At 39.7% G+C, this 24,356-nt stretch overlaps 1 protein-coding gene across 1 annotated transcript in view; it reads left to right on the forward strand.

Annotated features, from left to right (window-relative positions):
• The first annotated feature begins 3,711 nt into the window (after positions 1-3,711).
• wnt6b (wingless-type MMTV integration site family, member 6b) overlaps positions 3,712-24,356 on the forward strand; it is a 29,214-nt gene continuing 8,569 nt past the window's right edge. Inside the window, exons 1-3 of the mRNA XM_034109381.2 lie at positions 3,712-3,796; positions 3,908-4,403; positions 14,469-14,689. Of these exons, the coding sequence (XP_033965272.1) occupies positions 4,324-4,403; positions 14,469-14,689 (301 nt within the window). The 5' untranslated portion in view covers positions 3,712-3,796; positions 3,908-4,323. The remainder of the gene's footprint in view (positions 3,797-3,907; positions 4,404-14,468; positions 14,690-24,356) is intronic.

Below are 24,356 nucleotides of genomic sequence, written 5' to 3' on the forward strand. Positions count from 1 at the left end.
AGAGAGGGACAAGACATGAGAGAACTTGGGGGTGAGTGAGACAGACAGAGAAATGGAGAAGGATTTGGGGAAGAATGAGAGGGTAAGGTGTTTGAGAGATAGATGTGGAGAGAGAGAGCAGCCAGTTCAAAGCATAGTACAATGATCACGCTCACAACTATGCCACAGTTATTTATAGCTCATTGGGAGATAACTCAATTTTCATAACTTTCTAATTTTGTTACGGGTGGTCCCAGTTCACATATCAATTCAGCACTCTGTGGAGTTCTCTGCTACAACATCAAAGTATGTTCTGTAACAGCCACTTGCATTCACCTTGTTTTGTGATATATAAAAGGGCAATGGAGAAGAAAGAATATGTAAAAGGTGAACCTAATGAACTAACTCTTTATAGTTTCTGCAAAGCAAAAGAGTAATAACAGATACTTCAATGCAGCCCTTCTGAAGAGTTATGCAAAGTAAAAAAAATGTTGTTGCTTCAGTAAGGCCAGATGACCACGAGATAAGCAGAGACTGATTTCAGAAGATGAAAACAGCATCATATTTGATTTAGCGTGTGGCTCCCTGATATTACAACAGGGGTGAATGAGGCATGCCTCAAAAAGCCTAATTATATACTAGCTGCACAAATACTGTGAACCAATTTATCAAAACAAAAAATCCTCCACTATGGGTTCTGGTCAGAGATTAGGCATGATGCCTGCAATGGCCTAACATAACCAGATGTAATAAAGTTACATTTATAAAAACAGTATGGCGCTTTTCATAAAATTCAATCTATCATCGACCTATATTGGCAGTTCTGTTACAACCGACTGTCCTCAAACTTTTCAGTTGAGTTGGGAAAATATCCACAATGGAGATCCACTAGCCCTAACCCTCCAATATATTTTACCATCTTCTCAAGCTACCTGGTTTAACTTGCAATTTGATGGTAGGTCAAATGTTGCATTCATGTCATGTGGACGATCACTGTATTAACAATTTTGCAACCAGAAGAACATTTAACATGGACAGAACTCCACAAAAAGCTTTTATTCCCAAAATTAGGTTTTTTTGGCTAATGTGTTGGCAATCCATTTCAGTTCAGCAGAAGTGTAGTCATGTTCCTGGAGACCTGACAAAGATAAGCTCTTATTCCAGCCATGTTTTTGTCCCTACAAACTAATGATGAGAAATATCCAAAGCTTTGTCATGTTCACAAGCTAATTGTTAACTTTGTCTGCTGCTTTTTGGTTATCGGCGGGTGTTGCACAATTAATTTATCAGAGTCTTTTTGGTGAACACACGCCTTATGCAACTTGAAATTAGTTTGAAGAGAGAATTAAGAGAAAACCAAAAAGGACATTTTTGTTTTAATATGTGCATCGTTTTTGAACATGCAGCATGTTTCTTAGCATTGTAGCGGTTTGCACATGTCGGCAACCGTACATTACGATTGGAAAGCGTTGTTCAACATCATGATATAAAAATAACATTCTATCTTTATAAATGTAACTATCTTTATTGTAATAAAGACGTTTTTTTCATGGGAACAATATATAAATCTCATTCAAACACCATGGTAAATATCTTTATACACAGGGCTTGAAATGAAGAACCACCAAATGCAGCTCAAAGGTAAGTGGGGCAGTTGGCAACATCAAAGTGGTAAATCTAATTCTGATACTCCTATTAAAGGCTGTATCACAATCGTCTGCACTAAGCAGTAGGGGTCATGTGTACGGAATGACACAGTGTGTCCAAGCACATTATGTGGTATTTATGTGTAAAAATAACTTCAAAGAGTTCAGGCCAATGTCTCAGAGTAAGAAGAAATGATCTTGCTCTCTATCCAGTAGCTAATACATTTATAAGCTGATAGGTGAAAAGCCTCATCCATTCTAAAGTTTAAAAAGATATAAGCCTTTATTATGCCCCATTAAGAGAAAGGGCATGCTATAATAAGTGGCATGTCAGGTCACAACCACTCAAATGTAATATACATTTGAAAGGTCTGCATTTACTACAGTCGACCATCAACACTGAATGCATGCAATACAATAAGCTTGTTTTCTTCCACGATATGATACATTTCAATGAAATCTATAGACTGAATTGATTCAGGACTTGAATGGATTTGATGCCCAAAAGAGAGCTCAAAGATACATTTTCAAGAAATCTGAAATCGTAGGCTTAATGTGTTGCTGCCAAACAGCTTCATTGAAAAAAAAGTCAGTAAACTATCAGAAAATATAAATGTCATGATGAGAACAAGTCCAGAACAGGGACAATTTAAGAAATTCCCAAGACAGAACCGTGTTTTGAAAGCACATGAATTACGCTTTCATAGCCATATTTTTTGTCACATTTTCAGATGTATTACCACACTATGATTATATGACCAATATAATGCATAAAAATACAATTTGACAAATCATAAGTCTGTACAGGTTGATGTCGATGATGCAGGAAAACGTTGGACGACAAGTGCAAGAAACATGCTTCACTTAAAAAAACTATGCAAATATAAAAATACAAATTTGCAAAGACACATGCAAATGAAGAAAAATCTTCAACAAATCGACAACACAACATTGATGGCAGAGTATGTCTGGTTCATACATAGTACATAGTAATTTGTCAATATATTTGAAATGACTAGGTTATCTAACATGCGACTATGGGAATGGGACTCTGGGCACAAAATGACACTTCAACTAGTGTTTCCACCTTGAGTAAAATGTGACTCCTATTTTTAACACTAGAAATGTTTGCATCAAGTTGACACGTTTCATTGTCAACTTTAAATATGAGGTACAGCAAAGGTTATGGTTTGTGCAATAGTTAATAAATCCGAGGCCTTCATAAAAGAAAGTCGTTCTAGTGAGTTTGCCTTGTGTTACACTTGTGATTGATTGGATCCCTGCAGTGGAACGAAGTCGGGTGTCAGTGCTTTTATGGCGACTACAGTATGGTGGTGTTATATTTCAATGGATATGCCCTTGGCCAGATAGGTGATAATACTATCCAGTCCACACACACACACACACACACACACACACACACACACACACACACACACACACACACACACACACACACACACACACACACACACGCACGCACGCACGCACGCACGCACGCACGCACGCACGCACGCACACACACACACACACACACACACACACACACACACACACACACACACACACACACACACACACTTAGTCACGCATAACACACAAAACAAGTCTTCTTAAAGGTCCCATGTCATGGCCATTTCTACTGATCATAATTCCATTGTTGAGGTATATTAAAATCGATTTATATCGTGCAATTTTACAAAATCGCATTGGTTTCTCATACAGCATCTCTTGTATTCACTCTCTGTCCTAAACGGCTTGTTTGGAGCTCCTCAGGTGACTTCAGAAGGTGCCAGCCTGTTGGCACAGATATATAAAAAAGGTACCACCACACCTGTTCTGTCGCTGACATCATCTCATTCCATAAACTCTAATTTCGGGTGCACCGTAAACACACTGTGTGACAGAGTGTGTGTCTGTGTGTGTGTTTACCCCCTCTCTGCTCTCAGCCGGGTCCTCCTGAAACTAATTGAAGTTTCTTTCTCTCTCCCTCTCTGAGTGACAGCGAGGATTTCGCTTCGCCCGGAGCGACGTCACACCAAGGTGGAAGAAGAAGAGCGCATTTTTCCTCCCTTTATCATCCAAAGAAAACACATCGACAGACTGTGGCACACACAGACTCCTCTACATGCGGCCGGTGCGCACCCAAAACCACTTCTCCAAGTTAATCTGTACGTCAGGGCACAGCGCGCAGACAACGAAGAACCTCCAACACATGTATTTCTTACAGCAGTGCTATTCTTTTTTCAAAAATATAATTTCATTGTTTTTAATATCCCCAGAGTGGCGAGACTCCCGATTGTCCTCATAACCACCGTATACGCTTTCCCGCAGAGGACTTCCCGGCTTTGAGACACTTCTCCTTCCTCATCTGACCTTTTTGAAAGCATGTTATTGTGCAGCGACATATAGTGCAGAACGATAATGAAGAGGTTAACCACACTTTTGAAAGCGGACATCTCTTCAGTAGCCTCTTGACCAACTTCGTTGCGCATTAAGATGCGCCCCACCGAAGAGGATTTGGATGAGGAACTTTTCGCGCTCTTGGTGACAGACAGTTTCCAGTGAGCTTTATTGCTACCGACAGAAATCAAGGACCTCCTATGTATTTAAGAAATAATCCAACTCTGTGTTGGCTGAGCTCGTCAGTTTTGTAAACTTTGCCGGGGGATCTCCTCGAGGATTTGCTGCGTTCACCATGAGGGTTCGTCTATCACGGATCCAACTGGCCCTGTTCTTTATCTTGCTCTGCCCGGTCAATATCATCGGACTCTGGTGGTAAGTGCTCTGTATTTACCACGTGTGTTAAGTCTCTTGTCAACCTGATATTTAAACGATCTCACCTGACTTGGTTTTATTTGTATTATGGGGCTTAATCATGTTTGATATACCTTCACAGCACCTCACACACCTCTCTGTGTTTCATATACCATTCTGTCTGCGTTTTTATGGAGTGTGGTCAAAACACAGAGATGCATATATTCAATGCAGCATATACAAAAGGAACTAACATATTTAAATAATACATTACAATTGGAAATAAGAAGAGAAGAACAACACCGGTTTCCTACATGTATTAAATAATCTCGTTGGTTCAAAAATAAATAATATAAGAATATCATTATTTTCATGTTTTGACTTTTGAGACAATATTAACCTAAACGCAGCTTAAGATAATGGAAACATTAACCATAAGTCAAAATATGTCTTAATGATTCTGGGAAAAATGGGTCCCCACGGTGCAGGACAAAGAGACAGAGGAACAGGAGTGGTGAGAGAGGTGTCTGCTGCTCATTGCCTGCAGTAATACACAAGGAGAGAGGACAGGGAGATTTGTGGAGGTGGTGTGTGTTTGTGTGTGTGTAGTGGGGGTTCAGAGTCAGGAATGTCAGGTGGCCCTCTAGGCGCAGTGGATATGTCATCATAAAACAATCCATAAGGGCTCAGCTTCGCAAGGTGTGTGACAGTCGGACAGACAGACAGACAGACAGACAGACAGACAGACAGACAGACAGACCCTGCAGATCTGCTGATAACATATTTTCTGTGTGTCTGTCTGTCTGTCTGTCTGTCTGTCTGTCTGTCTGTGTGTCTGTCTGTCTGTCTGTCTGTCTGTCTGTCTGTCTGTCTGTCTGTCTGTGCAATCTTTCCAACTGTCTTCTTGTGGTGGGCAGAGTTTCATTTGACAAGATCTAATATGTATCTCTGTCTTGCCCTCTCTCTTTATCACACACAAACACAGACACACACACAAACTTCTGCAAAGCGGCAGTGTTTGAATGTGAAGCTTTGTGATTTTTTTTGTCTTCCTTTCAGCGAATCCTCCCACTGTTCATTCACAGCCCAGTCAAGGTCACTGTGGGTTGTAGTGTCACAGAGGCTGTGTAAGTCTTCTCGATGTCCTTATATGACTGGCTGATGGTCTGTCAGCTTCACAGGAGGATGTTTCTTTGAACGTGAAGTTTTCCATTATTCTGTCTCTTCAAAAGCCTACATTATAGTAGACCCGTGAGGTAAACGCATAACCTGTGGGGAATTTAAGAATTAGATGGAATTACTATTGTTAGGAAAAATTGATAGTTTCTGTAAGGATCTAGGACGAATTGATTGGATGTGAAAAGGAAAATATGACCTGCTCCCAATTGCCTTGGTGAAATAACTGACTTGATGAAAGGACCTCCCATACTGTTGTAAAAGTGAGGTTGCATACTGACAATGGACATGGGATTCAAGATATCTTGTCGGAAAGCATGTTATCTGCCTGGGTGTACTTTGACAAGACAATGCAGTGCACAAGCATACACAACCTGCATGTAACGCTTGTGTCCTCATTTTTTGTCCTCTTTTTGTTGGCAAACTTCAAGAATGCATCGAAGCAAGCATCTGTTAAGAAAAACGACACAGTCCAGTCTCAGCTGGGTAAACCTCCGTCCTTTCTATCAAATGCTCTTCATTGTTTTGTCTAGTTCGTCTGCAATAAAGCCAGACTTGTAGTTTGTGCTCTATATGTTTATCTGTTGTATTCTAGCTTGATCAGTTGTTTGACAAAATTCACATGGATACGGATGAGATGTGTAACATGACTGATCACAAAGAGGGTAAGCTAAGTTAACTCTTGTAGCTTTACTTGCGACTGGAGAATCATTTCTTGATTGGTTTCCAGAAGCTCGGTTTTCCATGTCCACGCTAACACATCAACAGGATTTTCAGGGACGGGTTTACTGGAGACAGTTTTCAGCTGTGAGAAAATGCAGCCTCAGGAAAGATGGAGGACATAGTATTGACAAAGACGGGACAGTTTAAGCCAGAGGGGTGCTGATCTGTGGCTGAACTGTGCGGTGACCCAGCTGTGAAGGGTTGTAGGGAAAAACAATATCCCTACAGGGGTCAGTCATTAACATTGCTTTCAAACCCTTTTGGGCAAAATCATGTCAGACCTAGCCTGAACCATTAAAATAAAGATGACAAAAAACTCAAGAAGATAGTACATTACGGTATTAACATATTTTCCTTTTACCTCCAAACAAAAGAGTTATTCATTTATACGCAGCATTGCTTAACAATGGATTAACTGGAAGACACTAAAGACTGGGTAAGAGAGAATAAAACACACATTGGTTACTGAATTCGTAAGAAACTTTGATTTACAGTAGCAGACCCTTTTGTTAAACTATATTTAATCTCTGCAATAGCAGTCTATGGTCAGCACATTCTGCAGGACATTCATTTGAAGTAAAGCTGTAGTGGATTAAGGGAATGAACACTAAGACATCAATGACTTCCTCTTTATTCCCACTGACATGCGTTGTCATCTTCTTTCACCTACTCACTTGTTGCACACACACACACACACCCACACACACACCCACACACACACACACACACACACACACACACACACACACACACACACACACACACACACACACACACACACACACACACACACACACACACACACACACACACACACACACACACACACACACACACACACACACACACACACACACACACACACACACACACACACACACACACACACACACACACTCCTACACAGGGGTGCAGCTAGGGTGAAGCTATACACCTGTGGATTGCTCCCGGGTTCTGCCAGGACAATGATGCTCTCTGTTGAAAGCTGCTGGACATACCATCGATACATCTCTCTTTCTCTGTCTCATGCTCGCTCCCCTTCAATGTCTCTGTATGTCTCTTTAGCCGTACTATCATACAGATAGGTTGTCGCTGAAGGAGAAGCGAGAGAGCTGCAGTGAGAGACGGCGAGTGAGGCAGATGAAATGCGGGGAGATAGCTGTCCTTTCAGAGCCTCTGCTGATTAGAAGCACTCTAATCATTTGGCCTGAGAGCAGAGACTCAGAGGAGGGAGGAATGCCTTTGCTCTCTTATACTGATTTTGACCGCAGTGCTTAGGAGGGCCAACTAGTGTGTGTGTTTGTGTGTGTGTGGGTCTGTCACACAGACCTAGTTTGGCAAACAGCCCGCCCGGAGTGTGCCACAAGCCTACAGGTGCACACACACAGCAGTTTGTGTGTGTTTCAACTTTCTCCTTTGTTTGTATCTTGTCATACTGGAGACACCTACTGTAGAGGGAACTGCCACACAAGAATGTTTATATTTGACTGTCTGTCTGTACATCCGCCCTCCGTTTGCCAGCTGAGAAAAATAATTTGTTAGCGTGATAGTGTTGCAACTGTTCAAAATTCCATCACAAAACTTTAGAAACTCATTTTTAATCGAAATACAGGTTGATTTGCTAAACGGGCATGGTCAATTTATGACAACAATATCAAAGTATTTTACAATCTGACGAAGAAGGGCAGAAACTGTTCTCATTGTTTGAGGTTAGCTGAGACAGCTTGAACTGTACATTTGAAGCTAACATTAAGACTCCGTTAGCTTAGCCCATGTTTTGATGCCCGTTAATCAGTTTAACATGCACTCAGAGATGAACAAATGCACTCATTCAGTCATAGGGAAAATATACTATACACATACGCACGCCCACATAGCCTCTATAGTCAGAACCACCATCATTACCAGAAGAGAGTCTCATTGTAACAGATATGATCTTGTCTGAAAAGCTAGATGTTTAATCAGGACCAGAGAGATGGGTACAGATAAAGATTAAATGGCGATGTGGGTTTGGCCTCAGGGAGGGACGTGAATTAAATATGTGTATGTGTGTGTGGCTATGTGTGTGTTTGCGCTCTTTTTCCTTTTTGTGGGATTTCATACTTGATATTTGTTCCAGTGTCAGAAGTATATACAGTAGACTAGCGGGTAAAATGGTCCAGGAAATGTCAATATGTCTGTAATTCGACGAAGAAGGGCAACAACTGTTGCCAAACTCACGGATTTGGGGTTGGCTGAGCCTGCTTGAAATCTTAATGTTACATTTGTAAGCTAACGTTAAGATTCTGTTAGCTTAGCCTGGGTTTTGATGCCTTTTGGATTTCAGTTTAAAGTAGGAGTTCCTATTGTATTAATCATTTATCTTTCTTACTGTTACATGGCATTGGTTTTATTACAGTTTTCTAATGTTCTGTCAGTTGTCATACTGCCTAAAATAGTGAACAAGCTAAATAGTGTGAACTGTTCAAATTGAAAAAAATGATCTCTTTTTGGGGAGAAACAGCATGGGACTTAAGATAATTTATTTTTTATTCATGCCATGACCTTTGGAAAACAAATCTAACATGTGTGGCCCCTGACTTTTTTTGGTAAAAGGTCTCAAAGTGAAGATGACCACCTAATGCTTAATTCTATCTCAAATATATGTTTTAAAGACTGTAATGACCATGATACTACAGCTAATGTCAAATGATTGGCACTTGAAGCTTCGAGGAACTTTAACTTTCTGACCCAAAGCTACTGTAGCTTTGGGTCAGAAATCTGCAAGTAAACCACCTGCAGTGTTTTCATTACTTTTACACATACATCCCACTTGATTTTCTGAAAGATCTCTGTAGCATCTCTGATACCGAAGCTAACACACTAGCTTACAAGAAACACGTGCTATCGTTAGGCCCTACTCATACATTCACTTGGAAAATCATTTAAAACACACTAAAAGACAGACAGCGTTGATATGAGCCCCTTAATGCAAAATAAAAACATGTGTTTTAACTTTGTACAGCAGAGGCGCTACTCCTCTACCTATTTAGCTTCCCATGTGTTAACAAAAGAACGATTATAACAAGTTGTCATTCCAGCTCTGCTCTCCTTCATTGCCCAACAAACAACCACGCACCTTTCCAGACCCTACTTCGTATCTGAAAAGATCCATTCTTGGATCATTTTAGCTGTCAGTGCTTTTGGGTGTGCCATTGTACCAACGTTATTAAAACAGAACAAATGAGTTGTTTTTCTTTTGTGAAATTGGTTTGGTGGTGTTGGTTTCGTCTTGGTCACACTTTGGCTTTTTAAATGCTGAGAACTTAATTGTTTTCAGAAGTGTTCTACATCAGTAAAAACAACATGATCAGACATGTCTAAAAGTGACTGATGTGTTCCAGATTGCAGGTCAAGTAAACAGGAAATTGATTATTGAAGGCACAACAACACAGGGACAGCAAGTTGAATTTGTTCACAACCCTTTGTTTTAGGATGCCAGACAGTTCAAACCTTTGTTTAGAATGTAATATCTATATCACTTTATCATTGCTTTATGTCTTTGTATCTCATTCTTATCTCACACTGGACCCCCCTCCTTCTCTTTCTGTCTCTAGACACCCTCTCTTAAGCTTTCTCTTCTTTGACTATTTCTCATTCTTTCTCATGCTGGCGTCTCAGACTAACGCCTGACGTGACTGTCTTCATCTCCAGCATACTTGAGGGATTAAGGAGGGATGAAATTCACTCATTCGTGGGTGGTGTGAAAAAAAAGAAGGGCCCCGTACAGCACCGCACTTTATCTATGGTGCTGTGAGATCGTTAATGAAAACTCAGGTGGCTCTGAGCACCAACGTTTAATCTCTTTCTGACCCACCTCTGGGCTCAGAAAATACTGAAAAAGTAATTTGCCCTAACTTACAACATCAGTATGAAAAACAGTCACAGATGTTAACATCACTGACATGATCTCATTACCATTTCCAAGCAATACAGTTAACCAAAGGGTTTGGATTGGACTGTTAACTTGTAGCAGGTGAAAGCAGCATTTGATTTGGGTATTTATTTGACTTTATCCTGTTTTATCTCTCACTGTATGACCCAATGTCTCTGTTTTGCAACGGTATCATCATCAAGAGCTATTCATGCAAGACAATGTTTCCTCAAAGCCCCTGATACTATCAATGGGTTGCATGGTTATCTGTTCAAGAGATGTTTCATAAATGACATTGGCACTTTGCATGAAGAAGATCTGATTACTGCCTGGCTTTGTAGTTCCTTATCCAAGTGTGCTTTTATCTTTTTGCATGCCTGCACAGAAGTGAGGCCTGGATAGATGTACATGTGTTTGCTGTATATTCAGGATGTTGTGTGCAACCTGCATTTGTGCACACGTAAGCATCCACTTAAGCATCCTATTCTGAGTTTTCTAGAATATAGTTTTCTAGAATAGAACAATGGTCCCTTTCAGAGTTTTAAAATGCAGTACATAGTATTTTTTCTTATCTTCATAGAAGTTGCACTGAACAGGAAAAAAACACAAGGTTTTTCTAATAAGATTCAAATAAAAACAATTATGCTCTTCTTTGCACCTGCCACATGCACATTTTTGGAGTCTCCAACAAAGTATTCCCATGTCCTTTTCAACCTTGCAGCGGTGCACACTCTTATGTACCGACTTCCAAACAAGGGCAAGAATGCTAGGCGCTTACTGTCATCCTATTATCCAATCACCGCACCCCAGTTTTGGGTATGGCGCCGGCAATGAGCTTTTCCACCTCAGTTCACTCCAGTTTCCGATTCAGACTACATTCCCATTCCACTAAGATAACTCCCAGTTTTTAAACTTATAATACAGACAGTCCAATGGGGATTAACAAAATGGCCTTCAACCGAAATAAAGGGATGATTTCATCCCACCGTGTCAAAAGGGTTACACAATTTTGTTCTGAAGTACATGTCTAAATCAGTACTTTGTTTGTCTTAATTGTTATAACTCACACAACCCTGTAATTATACTTAAGAAAAGGTCAATTGGTAATCGCTTTACAACTGTTGTGCAGCTGCTCATGCAGTTTAACGAAGATTCATTTAGTTGTAAGTGATGCAACGTAAGACATTATTTTTCATGTTTTGCGTTTAGAGAGAAAGAGAAGGTACTGCTAAACAGATGTATGATGTATTATACAATTTCCTAATACATACTACAATACTACACACTTAGAAATCTCCAAGTCTGATATCCACTGACGAATGTCAAACATGTAAACTGTACCAAGAGAAAGAAAAATGTTTAATATATAATCTGTCCGTTTTTTTGAGAATCATTCAAAAGTAGAAAGGACACTTGGAGAGCGCAGACCTTCGCCAAACCTGTCCTAAGAGAAAAGTCATGCCTGTATTTACCCTGTGATTCTGATCCAATCCAGAATTGAATGGATTTTTTCTTGGCCCATGCTACATCTTTCCACCATAATGATGATTTTTCTGTAATCCTGCTGACAAACAAACCAAACCAAACCTAGAACATAAGCTCCTTGGCAGTGGTAATAAAGTGGATACCACAATTCATGACAAAATGAATACAGATACATTTTTAATATATTGATGCATCTAATCTTGGACCAACAGCTATATGTCTTCATTAGTTCAACCAGTTGGTTTTGCTTTTTCGCAAACAGAGATCAAACATATATCAAACATATATTTTACTCCCGTTGTCAAAGCCCTCTGACTCGTTCTGTCTTTGGCTTCCAGGACTCCACCCAAATGTCATCCAGTACATTCGCTTGTTTTACAACTCTACACCTCCCATTGTAAAAAACCAGGCTGGCTATTGTAAGCTGCTGACAGAACTGGCCTCAGAGCTGGCCATGGCACGTGCACAATAAAAATACATTGCATTTCTCACATCCATAACAATCGACACACACTGTATAGACATGCATTACATTGGTCTCTATCTGTCTCTCTCTGCCTCACACACATAAACACACAGCCTGATATCAGTGGGTATATAATGAGTGGTTGTTGAGAGGGAGTATGCGTTGCTAAGTACTGTACCTGTACCTGCTAATTAACACATACAGACAGTCTGTATCATTTCATTATCTTTGTGACTGCCACACACATTTGAAAATATATACACGCTCATGCACAGTGTACATACAGAACACCTGTATTGCAAAAACAGCATTGTTTCCATAGCGATGTTGCCAACACACTATCATAGAAGGAATGCAGCAGTGGGTGTCCCTGGAGTGTTTGTGTGTGTGTGTGTGTGTGTGTGTGTGTGTGTGTGTGTGTGTGTGTGTGTGTGTGTGTGTGTGTGTGTGTGTGTGTGTGTGTGTGTGTTTGCAGACGGTGCAGGCTTTTGTGCCAATGCACCTATTATCTTTTACTATCATTTCCACATTATACACCACATATTATTGCTCGTACTGTATGATTAGGAAAATGTAACCCCCCTAATCTTCAGACAAGTTGAATTATAAGAATGGTTTTACATGGAAACCATAACTTAAATCCATTCTATCACATGTTTATGTCCTGGTGGATAACAGTATTTGGGCCTCCTCTGGATCCTTCTGTTCTGCAATGTTATCGGCTAAGAGGAAGGAACAAGAATCCCTGTGAATGGTGCTTGATTTCAATAACGTGAGGACATTATATAGCTTTATAAAGAAGATGGTTAGGTTGTCAAAACCTTCAAAAACAGAGGGTTTAGGGTGAATGTGCCTGTGTGTGTGTAACTCGGAATCAGACCGCCAGGAGAGGGGATTGGCTTTTTTTCTGCTTCTTAAAATAAACTCTCGGTGCAGATGAATGATATCAGGCGGCGCGATTAACAGGGACAAGGCTGAATTAAAGGCTATGAGGTAGTCTTTTTCTCACTCTTGCTTTCCCACTCAATGTCATGCATACCCTCCTGACATCTTTTTCATAGTAAAACCCTAAGTTAAAGATCACATCTGCTGAGATTCAGTGACTAACAATCCACTGTGGAGAAGATTTGAAAGAGCGAGATGGAGTTTATGAAAGGATGTGAGAAAAGGAATTAAGTGTATATAAAGTTAACAGCATAGAGGGGATGAGTGGATAACAGTTAAGGCAAGGAGAGGAGAAAAATAATGGAAATAAAGTCATCTCATAAAGCCACTTTCCTGTTACTCCACTGAAGTGGCCACAGATGCTGGCAGTGCTTCCAAGTGGCAGAGCCAAGCCCATTTTCCCATTAAGAGTTAGAATAAACTATTTATCTTTATTTTATACAGTCATCTCTCAAAGCTACTAAGGTCCAGGGTCTGTTTTCATCAAATACAAGATGTATATATATTTCAAATACATGTACATTTTTCATTCAGATGGATTTCATCTGTGTATTATTTATTTGAGAGATATGTGTGGTTTAAGCTGTGAAGTTCTTAACTGCTACTAAAACTCAAGAGAGGCTGTATCGTCGGGAAATCTCCTGGTTTACCAAAATTAACTTTAGGATCAACTGCCTGTCTGTGAAGAGACGTCCAACTGTTTCACTTCCAACTTTGTGAGGACCACACAGTTCTCCAAAGCTCTGTCCAACAGTGAAATACAGACTTATGAATCTGACGTCAGAGCTGAGACGCCTTTGGGAAAATCTGTGCTCTGTTGTCTCCCACATGCCTATTCAAGAAGCACATTGTTGCCACAGCCGAGAAGTGGTGGGTAGAGTTGGCAGGCTTAGCAGCCGCAGGAAGGCCTTAGCTTGCATTTGGTTTGTGGTCGTTGATGAGTGAAGCCACATTGTTTACTCTGTGACTAAGTTAACAGGTGTAGCTTACAATGAAAAAATGGGGTACTTGTAATCATGATACAGCGTGATTGTCCTATTCTTTCTAACATTGCTTAAACTTTACCAGAGTGGTAGGCAGCTGGTGATGGACCCAACAGCATTTGCAGAATAAGGGTTAGGGTTAGAGTCAGTGAATAGGTTAATAGGGGTTGCTAACCAAGAAAAAAGTAGTAACTTGTTATCATGATACTGTGGGATAATTATATTATTTCTTACATAGTTTAACGTTTTTTCAGGGTGGTAGGCAACTAACACCACTTGCAGGGTTAGGGTCAGTGACTAAGTTAAGATGTGATATATTCCAAGAAAACTTTGACATGTTTTCATGATATTGTAAGAATTGTTTATTCTATCTAACATTTTTGTATCTTTCCCAGGGCGGTCGGCAGTCCGCTGGTGATGGACCCCAACAGCATTTGCAGGAAGGCGAAGCGTCTGGCAGGGAAGCAGGCTGAGCTGTGCCAAACTCAGCCAGAGATTGTCAGTGAGGTGGCCAAAGGAGCAAGGCTGGGCGTCAGGGAGTGCCAGTACCAGTTCAGATACCGCCGCTGGAACTGCACTAGCCACAACAAGTATTTTGGCAAAATATTGCAGCAAGGTAAGTCCCGACGGAATGTGTTTTGCTTTTTGGTAAATGCTTTCGAGCATAATTTCTTCCCCCGTATACTCCCCCTATTGTCTAGTATGGATTGCAATTTGTACATGATAGCAACCTATTTGGGTACTTTCCCTCTACGTCATTGCCTCTGTTTGGGTGAAAATATGTACTTTCCTTTGACTGCCGGTAAATTCAACTTCTGAGGTCTTTAACAATTAAATCAAAAATATTTAGAAAAACCCAGCATTTTTGTATCTACATGGAGACAAAATAAGCCAGGTAAACAAATACACAATGTCATTGGAGATCGATGATCTGCATTGATGTATGGTGAATGTCTAGTGAATCTAAATTATGGATTGTTACCATGGTTTTATAATTTAATGCGGCATCTGCATTCTTTACTTTGACTTTTAACATTACAACTGTTCATGATGTGGTTTTCCACAGACGTTTAGTATTGACTGACAGGCTCCGATTGTTTACGATTTCTGTCCTTTCTGTGGATAGCTTCAAGCCAAAGATCTCTTTTTTTACTGTCCTTTTTTTCAAATGGAAGGAAAGAAAATCGTAATTCTGGATCATTTTTGCTGAATAACATGCAATACACTTCACAGCAGCTTAAAGACATGATGAAACTATATTTTTCTGTTTTGTTTTCACCAAAAAGGGGGTGTGCTGTGCAGCAGTGGCGGTTCTCCGGGGTGGCACGGGGTGGCAGCTGCCACCTCAGAAAAATGCCTTGCCACCCCAGCTGCCACCCCAGTTGGCAGCTTTGTTTTGAAAGAAAAGTTGTGGCTCATCGGACATTTATGAGAGAAAATCTCTAATGTCCGAGTGCAAGTGAATGCAGCACAAGATGCGAGCCTTGTAACCCCTCCGCCCCTGGCGCGAGCCTGGAAATATGATTGGCGGCGATTTCATTTGAACGGGGGACAGCGCAAAACGAGAAGCATTTCGGATCCAAGTAGACGGAAGGAATGAGGTATTTGCGGTCTACAATGACAGAGTCTGTCAAGTTTGGCTGTAAGGCAAGGCAAGTTTATTTATATAGCACTTTTCTGTACGCGACAATTCAAAGTGCTTTACAAAACAAATTAAAATACTTTTTAGGAATATATACAGTAAAAACACATATAATGGCATTTTACAACAGGCAAAGATAATAAAATAATAAAAATAAATACCACAGGTATACAATACATGTTTAAAAGGCATACTGTAGTGCGAATATGAGCAGCTCAATTTAAAGCAGCCAAGGAGATATGTTTTTAGTCTCGATTTAAAAATAGTAAGCGTTTCTGCAGACGTGCATGATTTGGGTAGTTTGTTCGAGATTGTCGGGGCATAATAGCTAAATACTGCCTCTCCATGTTTTGTTTTTACTCTCGGGACCGATACACTGTAGCAGACCCGTCCCAGAAGACCTGAGGCACCATGATGGCTCGTAATTATGCAGGAGTTCAACAATATACTTTGGTCCTAAACCATGTAATGATTTAAAAACTAGCAATAGTACTTTAAAATCAATTATTTGGCCGACTGGAAGCCAATGTAAAGATTTCAGAACCGGACTGATGTGATCCACTCTTTTAGTGTTAGTGAGGACACGTGCAGCAGCGTTCTGAATCAGCTGCAGCTTTCTGATGGATTTTTTTGTCAGCCCTGTGAATACACTATTGCAGTAGTCGAGTGAGTCTACTAAATATACAAGCAGGGCCGCCCCTGGCCAACTTGGGGCCCCAAGCGACAGTGTGAGATGAGGCCCCCCCCCCCCCCCCCAACCGAAAGGAGTAAAATAAAATTGTTTGGAAACAAAGTAGGCTACTTTGCAAATATAATTCCTGTTTATTATTATTATTATTATTATTATTATCAACACAGTTACTTTTTTATACAGTGAGGTAAATGGTAAATGTGCATGTATGTCGTTCAGTATGCGTTTATAGGTGAATACGTCTGCATTTCCTGCCAAATACTAGCCCCAAAAAGATTAAAATATAATTAATGCAAATAAACTACTTCTACTAATAATCATAATCAATTAAATAATATAAATACTATATTATTTTATTATAATATAGTTGTAATATAGTCAAGACAAAACATGCTTATGACATGCTCAAAAACTGATATTTCTTAAATCTGTATTCAAATGTAGTTCCCTCTGTCAGCAATGTATCAACAACGACACACACATTTCTATCAGTATTTCTCTGTGTTGTGGTTGACATGATGATGACTGTTAGGAGTTAAGGGGAGAGGCTGAGCATCACCATGAAATGTGCAAATTGACATAAAAATGAATAAAAGGGGAAAACATGCTCCATGTTTTTTAGGCTGTAAACTTGAACTCTTATGTAAGCCAACTAGACAGACAGTTTATCACTCTTCCTCCTGTACATTAGCAGATACAAGGCATAACATACTTGAATGAATGTTAAATAAAGAATGCTGGAAATAACTGCATCTTCATTAGCCTATGCTATTCAGAGACTGCCTTCTTCATGTTGTGAGTTGCAGCTGATGTTTTAATATGGCAATTGACAATTTGACTTATACAACATTCGCAAGTTGTACATTTGACTCATACAATAACCCACCTTCGAGTGATGCTCTAATTTCTTCATGTTTTGTTTTTTTTCCCTCTTGCTTGCGCCGGACGGAAACTGTCTTTTCACCGACATCTCTTCACCTGCACTAGTGGCCTTATCAAAGCCGTGATTGGTCAGATGACGTTTCATTGCAACGGTGTCGGGTTACAGACGTGCTCCCCTTGTCACCTCTAACTCTTGCATGTCAGCGGGGGTGCACGGAGAACTGCGCGGAGAACTGCGCACAGCAGCTGAGGCCCTCTGGGCGGGGCCCCCTGCGCAAGGCGGGGCCCCATGCAGCCTGCGTGATTGGTCTGTAGGGAGGGGCGGCCCTGGATACAAGCATGGACAAGCTTTTCTAAGTCCTGTTGTGACATTAGTTTTTTAATCCTCGATATGTTCTTCAGACTCAGCATTGAATCAAAATGCACCATAGCTTTAAATCTTAATAAGTTTGTGAGGCATTTTGCTGAACAAGATGGTAATCGCCACATTCAGCTGTAATAGGCATGCCAACTTGATGCTCTGCTCACGGATGACTCGATGAGCATAAACAACTGTTAAGATGATGACCTTAGGTGTGTAAATATATTTTTTTCTTTATGAAAAACAGTTTTAAGTCCTGAGAAAGTCAAATAAGACGGTGTGTAAAACTTCACTGCCCAGCCAACAGAAAGTAACCACTTTGATTTAACTAGGCCAGTAGGTAAGGACTTTCCACTGGATAATAGCTGCAGCGATGTATATGTTTTAGCTGAATACACGTTTTTTAACCCTAACTGATGCTAGTTAGTCACTTCTTTAATGTTTGTTCTTTCTGATGTAAAGTCAAGGTTGTAACTGTTTGCAATTAAGTTGTGGGGTGCTGAACTGTTCTTTTGATTATTTTGATATATGATAGTAATTACTTGTCTTTCAAATTTGAAGGAGGGTGAGCAAGCATCTTGTGGAATATTCATCATTAACTCCTCCAAAAATTATAGTTTATTTAATAATAACACTGAATATGTGAATCATAACAGTGATTGACAGCTGATAGGAATAATATGATTGTTAATAGTATCATATTAATTTAGACAAACATCGACGAGACAGTTAATTAATGTACTTATTGCAGCAGTCTGCATAGATTGGTACCCCTGCTGGTCTAAGAGTGAGACAAAGTCATTCAGTTATTGTTCAGTTAAAATTCATTCAATGATGTCTGCCACCTTATATATTCATATTTAAGGCTTTACTGATGTGCCACAATAATGTCACCTAATGTTATTGAGTTAAAATAAATATTGTGGCTTTCCAAGTTAACATTAATTGATATGACTGCGATTAAATCAGCATATACTTCTGCCAGGGGATGCCACCCCTGAAATTCTTCTGCCACCCTCTTGCCACCCCATGAATATTTTTCTAGATCTGCCTCTGCTGTGCAGTGATGGAGTGCTGCTCTCATCTATACCTACTTAAAGAAAACATTCAACCTCATGGCTAAGACTAAGATGTGGCAATCAATACCACTCCTTTATCTATCAGTTCAATATTAATATAAGGATCAGCATCAACCAAATTATGTTATACCAATACAACCAGTAACTCAGTTCTATGGATTTTTGACCCATCACCTAGACCAGGGGTGGGGAACCTTTTTCCTCTCAAGGGCCATTTCAATTTTTTCAACATCCTCCTAGGGCCTACAAATTATTGACCTCTGCTTAAAAAAACTAAAATCACAGCCCATTCATTTGGCCTTTCTTTCATGCTGTGCAAAGAAAAATAACCTTTTGTTGTTCTGTTTATGCTTTTATGTTTCATGTGGAACTACTTGAACAGGTCTCCCTTGGAAAAGAGATCAATGATCTCAATGGGATTTTATCTGTATAAATAAAGGTTTGAAATGAAATGAAATGAACCTCTTAGTCCAGAAATCTTACCATGACTCGCGCATGCACGTGCACGGTTGTGGCATGACCACAAAAACAGAAAGATATGGACACAAGATAGATGTGTGCAAATGTATTTAGTTTCCTATCCATGTGAACATGATTTAAGTGTGTGGGGGGGGGGACCTAACCTCCTCTAGGGGGTTGCTCTCCCGGGAAGACTTTTTTATAAATGTTGAAGTTAAAAGCATCAATATGGAGCACTTTGAGAGCAACATGAAGAGATCTATGGATACATCTCTCAACACCCATATGAAACACAACTGTAAGCAGATTTCTTTTTCTTTATGGATATTTTACAAATCACTCCCCTTTCAAACTGTATTCTTGTTTATTAATAACAACTTGTTTTACTGTCATAGTATTTTATACCTGTTTACTTTATTCTCTTATTTTTTTATAACTATAATGATCATATCAAGATGCCTTTACCTCACTGGTTGTAGAAAAAGCTTCTTATATTCGTTAGCATAGCGAGCTAACGAGATGCTAATAACAACAAAGTTATTGACTGTATGATCAGTATGAGAGATGAACAGATCGCCACCGGGCTTTCAACTAAAGACACAGCCACGCAAAAACTGCGGCATGTGTACGGTTCCTTATGGGCACTGCAATTTCTGAAGTGCTGGAGTGGCGTTCTGGTGCTCTCTGTCAGAACTGCACCCCTGTCAGACAAGACATATACCACGTGATGACACGTTAGGCTCGTGTTGTGTTCATGGACCCTGACTTTGGCCAGGAAAAACAGGCACTCACTTGTTTAATTTTTTTGCGGTCTAGATTTCTTTAATTTTTTTCTTTTTTGCGTGTGTTTATAAATTACCTCGTGGGTCGTACCAAATGGTCTCGCGGGCCGTATACGGACCGGGGGCCGGAGGTTCCCCACCCCTGACCTAGACTAACGATGGGAAATTCCCATCATAATCTTTGTGGCTCTCTCCATCATTCCTTCCAATGGCTTTCCACAGATTACATATATTGTCATGTCCATATATTTTCATCCTTGAGTACCTTAGGATCTGAACCAACAACCTCACGACCACAGCTGACGGCCTACGTCAACTTGAGGTCAGATCCTCGTCTGATGTCAGTCCAACAGACAAGGGATGCTGTTGTATTTCAGACCAAACATATTCACACTTGACTGACTCGCTGTTTCATCAGATTGGGCACGCTTGAAAATATCAGCTAAAATTGCCTTTTTCTCCTAACATCTCTCTTAAGATCTCTGAACTTCTTCCTCCGGCTCTTTGAAGTCTGTAATATAACTAATGCCGGGTCAGCGCTGGGTCCTCTCCAATTACTGTGTTGGTTTTTCTCTTGTATGATTAGATTAATAGAGAGCTGCCTGTCACTTCTTTGCCAGCTAGAGAGATTTTATCTTTCTGTTTAGTCAACAAACAGGAAATAACCAGCTTGTTATTAAACCCACTTGGGGTCACATTGCTGGAAGAACGGAAATGTGTGCTTACCTGTCATTAAGATCTTCTCAATAATGTTAGTTAATCTATGATGTCATATAACAGTCAATACTGAATTGCTATTTGAGGCTTGTTTAGAACATCAAAGCTTTCTCATTTTGGAAAAAGTTATTTTTTAGGAAACATATTTCCGTTGAACATTTTTGATTTAAACTTTTAAAATGTTCCTGTCGTGGAAAGAAAAATCAACAATTAAGATATGCAGGTGTACACATTTAATGTTTAAGTTTAGGGTGCTTATCTTGTTGCTTTTTGCTAAGACACATTCATTGTCAACTTATCAGGATATTTACGATTGGAGTTAGATGAGTAAAACAATTTTTTTGGGGCACTTTTTATCGGAATATATGTACGGTGGCCCGGCGACAGGTAAGCATTTTTCAACGGCACAAAATATTTCCACTAGGAGAAATGCGCTGCATTTTCAAACGATGCACAAATGTGCCTAAAACATGCAAATAAAGAAACATCTTCACCAACTTGATGAAACTTAGCCTTTACTGAAAGCGATGCATAAAGGAAAACAGTTAGTCTGCCAAGTGTATTTACTTTATAATCCCCAAATGTCACCAAGTGCTCCGGTCCCAGCTGTGTGCATCACTTAAAGGTGGGGTAGGTAATTTTGGAGAAACCAGCTCTAGTGCGCCAGAATTTGAAAATACACAGCCGGAAAAAATCTGCCACCTCCTCACAGAGCCCCTCCTCCAACACACACGAACGCGCACATGACCAATGAGGGCACGAGATAAGTTTGTGCACAGATGGAAGGCTGACAGGCAGGTAGGCCATCCAGTTATTTTAGCCGGCCTGGCTAAAATGATATGGTTGTACTTTTTACAGTACTACGGCTTCCACAGATTACATTTTTTTATGGATTTGTTGTCAAAGCACTTCAGATATTCATTGCTATCGGGATGTTAAGAGCATTCCATGGAATATAACAAAAAGTGTATCTCGAGCCGGTTTCTCAAACGTACCTACCCCACCTTTAATAGCCTACTGTTCCTGTTTCCATTGTGTTTTGAGCTTCATGCAACCTTTTTTTATTTGCATGTTTTCTAAATGATGCGTATGTGTTATCAAGTTAGTGAAGATGTTTCTTTATTTGCATGTGTTTTGGCACATTTGTGTCTTTAAATTTGCATCGTTTGTGAAAGTGCAACACATTTTTCTTAATGGAAGTGTATGGACCGTTGTAGCGTGTTTGCACCTGTCGGCCACCTAGATGTAGATGACCTCAAAGCTTTGATGTATGTTGCAGTCAGGAAGCTGATATCTGTCTGCATTTATATACAGTTTTTATAATATTCCTTGAAAGCATCTCTCTAAAGAACACAAGGTACATAATCCTTTAGAAAATGTCCTGGACCATTAATCTTCAATACTTCACATCAAAGGAGTAACCAGATGTTCACGTTAGCGTAACTTGGCCTCAGTTGATAAGAAAAGTTTCCATTATTTGTCAGTAACTCATGTACATGAACTTGACTATATGGATAACAAGCACGCTTTTTTATTTTTTATCTCATTGGACACTGCCTTGCCACTTGCCAATGTGCCTGACAGGAATATAAATAATGAGGAAAAAAGGATGGTGACACAAAGATATATTGAGACAGAGGGGAAGCGAGAGGGAAAAGGGGACAAGAATCTACCAGTAGAAGACAGACTTACAATTAATCATACATTCCTACCTGTCTATGAGGGAGTCCAAAGTGCTACTCTGTTTTGAAGCCTCTGTATGCAATTACCATGATCTGCTCTTAATGGCTGTTTATCATGAACTAGTAGCAGTACATCTCAAAATAAAAGTGCCTTTGTATTTATTGTTCACTCCCTCTAAGTGGTTTACTTAACCTCACTGACATCTATTTAGATTTCATGTGATAATAGACTCTTTAAAATTATTTGAATCACATGACTTTTCCTCTGTTGATAAATTAGGCAGGGAAGCTTGTGCAGTCTGCAAAACGTACAGTTCTCACACAGGTGTAAAACAAGTGTCTTAGCAAACATTTTGTAACGTATTAACCTCATAATTATTCGTATTAAGTCTATGCTGCTATCATTACTTTATACAGAGTGAGCGAGCCAGCAGACAGTGATGCAGGTGATCACATGCAGTGAAGAATGTTGTTGCTCAGTGACAATCATTATACATTAGATTGTGTATACATGTATGTGTATATGTGTGTTGTATTGTACTGCTGTGAGTCAATGGGTTGAAAGTTATCGTATTAACGATTTTAACAGCTCGACACAAAGGTATTAGAAACAGGCATGCACATGTTAAGCTTTACACACATTGTGTTTTCTTGTATTTAACTGTTATTTAAAGTAGGTGGCACTGTTAATTTTTCAGACTATATGATTCAGTGATTTGCTCAAACCTGATTATGAAAACACAATTTAAAGTTGTATTCATGTGTTTGGCTGATAGATCTAATTGAATGAATGTGTACATGTCAGTCGCAAGTGCCTTGAACCTGCATTCTTTCAAGGGACCAGCAGGAGGTGATTCCCATTCCAAAAAATGACCTAGCTTCTCACTTGATTTAATATGTGACAATTCAATGCTTATGGTTTGGTTCATTTTGAGCGCAAAACAAGATCAAAAGATTAAAGTTTGGATTAAGGGTTTGGGTTAGGGTCAGGGTTGGGATGGTGCTTTGGGTTGAATTCATTTTTCGTAATGGTTCCAATAATACATGTGTGGTTAACGTGGTTTAGTCGTACAATGACTGTTCTTTACAAATCGTTCCAAGGATTGTTCACAACCAATAGTTAGAAACTGGTTAAAGCAATATCCTGGCTTTAAGTCCAAAGTCTTGTTGGCCGTGTCATTCATGCAACATCCTCTTTACATGCATTTATTCACTCATTAATGATGTCAAAGGACGTCTTCCTTGTTCAATTCATACTGACCACTGAAACATATGTTGTTTCGTTTTCTTGGGAGACCTGTACATTCATTGATAAAACACTGTTTTGCAATCTTTGGGCTCCCAGATAACATGTCCATGTTGTGATACTAGGTCCACCATTGGCAAGGTTAGTGTTATTTACTGTTATTACATGGCTTAGTTGAATACTCGATTCTGATTGGTCAATTCAGAACACGTGACACGTTATTAATCCAGAACAGACAGACCGCTGTCAAGGATTTATTGACCGTTGTTAAGGACGCTCAAATCTGCAGAAAGAAGTTCGGTCGATTTAACTGTATACCGTTTGGCCGAAAAGCAAAGAGGGACAAGAAAACAGCTGAGAAGAAACCCTCATTTTTACGCAACGGTCCAGACATAGCTACTTTTAAAGCAAGCAGCGATGTTTTAAAAAAAAAATGATGTACTACACATCTTGTATTTATTTATACTTGTACCTTTTGTACTATTTAGTTACTTAGTTTATGGTTTTCTTTACATTGTACATATTGTAGAATAACCCAGCGTATCTACTAGCCTTTCTGAAAGACTGCATTCTCATCTTTGTGACCAACAGTCACAATTGTTGTCACCAAACAAACTTCAAAAAGATAATCATCAGAATTAACCCCTTTCCCTCTGAGAAAACAACAGTTGTTTTATTTAACTATGCTTATCTGAACTGTGAGTTGAATTGAAGTACTTTCAGCTCCAATATCCCAATGCAG

The sequence above is a fragment of the Pseudochaenichthys georgianus genome, chromosome 21, assembly GCF_902827115.2.
Source record: "Pseudochaenichthys georgianus chromosome 21, fPseGeo1.2, whole genome shotgun sequence".
NCBI lineage: Eukaryota > Metazoa > Chordata > Actinopteri > Perciformes > Channichthyidae > Pseudochaenichthys > Pseudochaenichthys georgianus.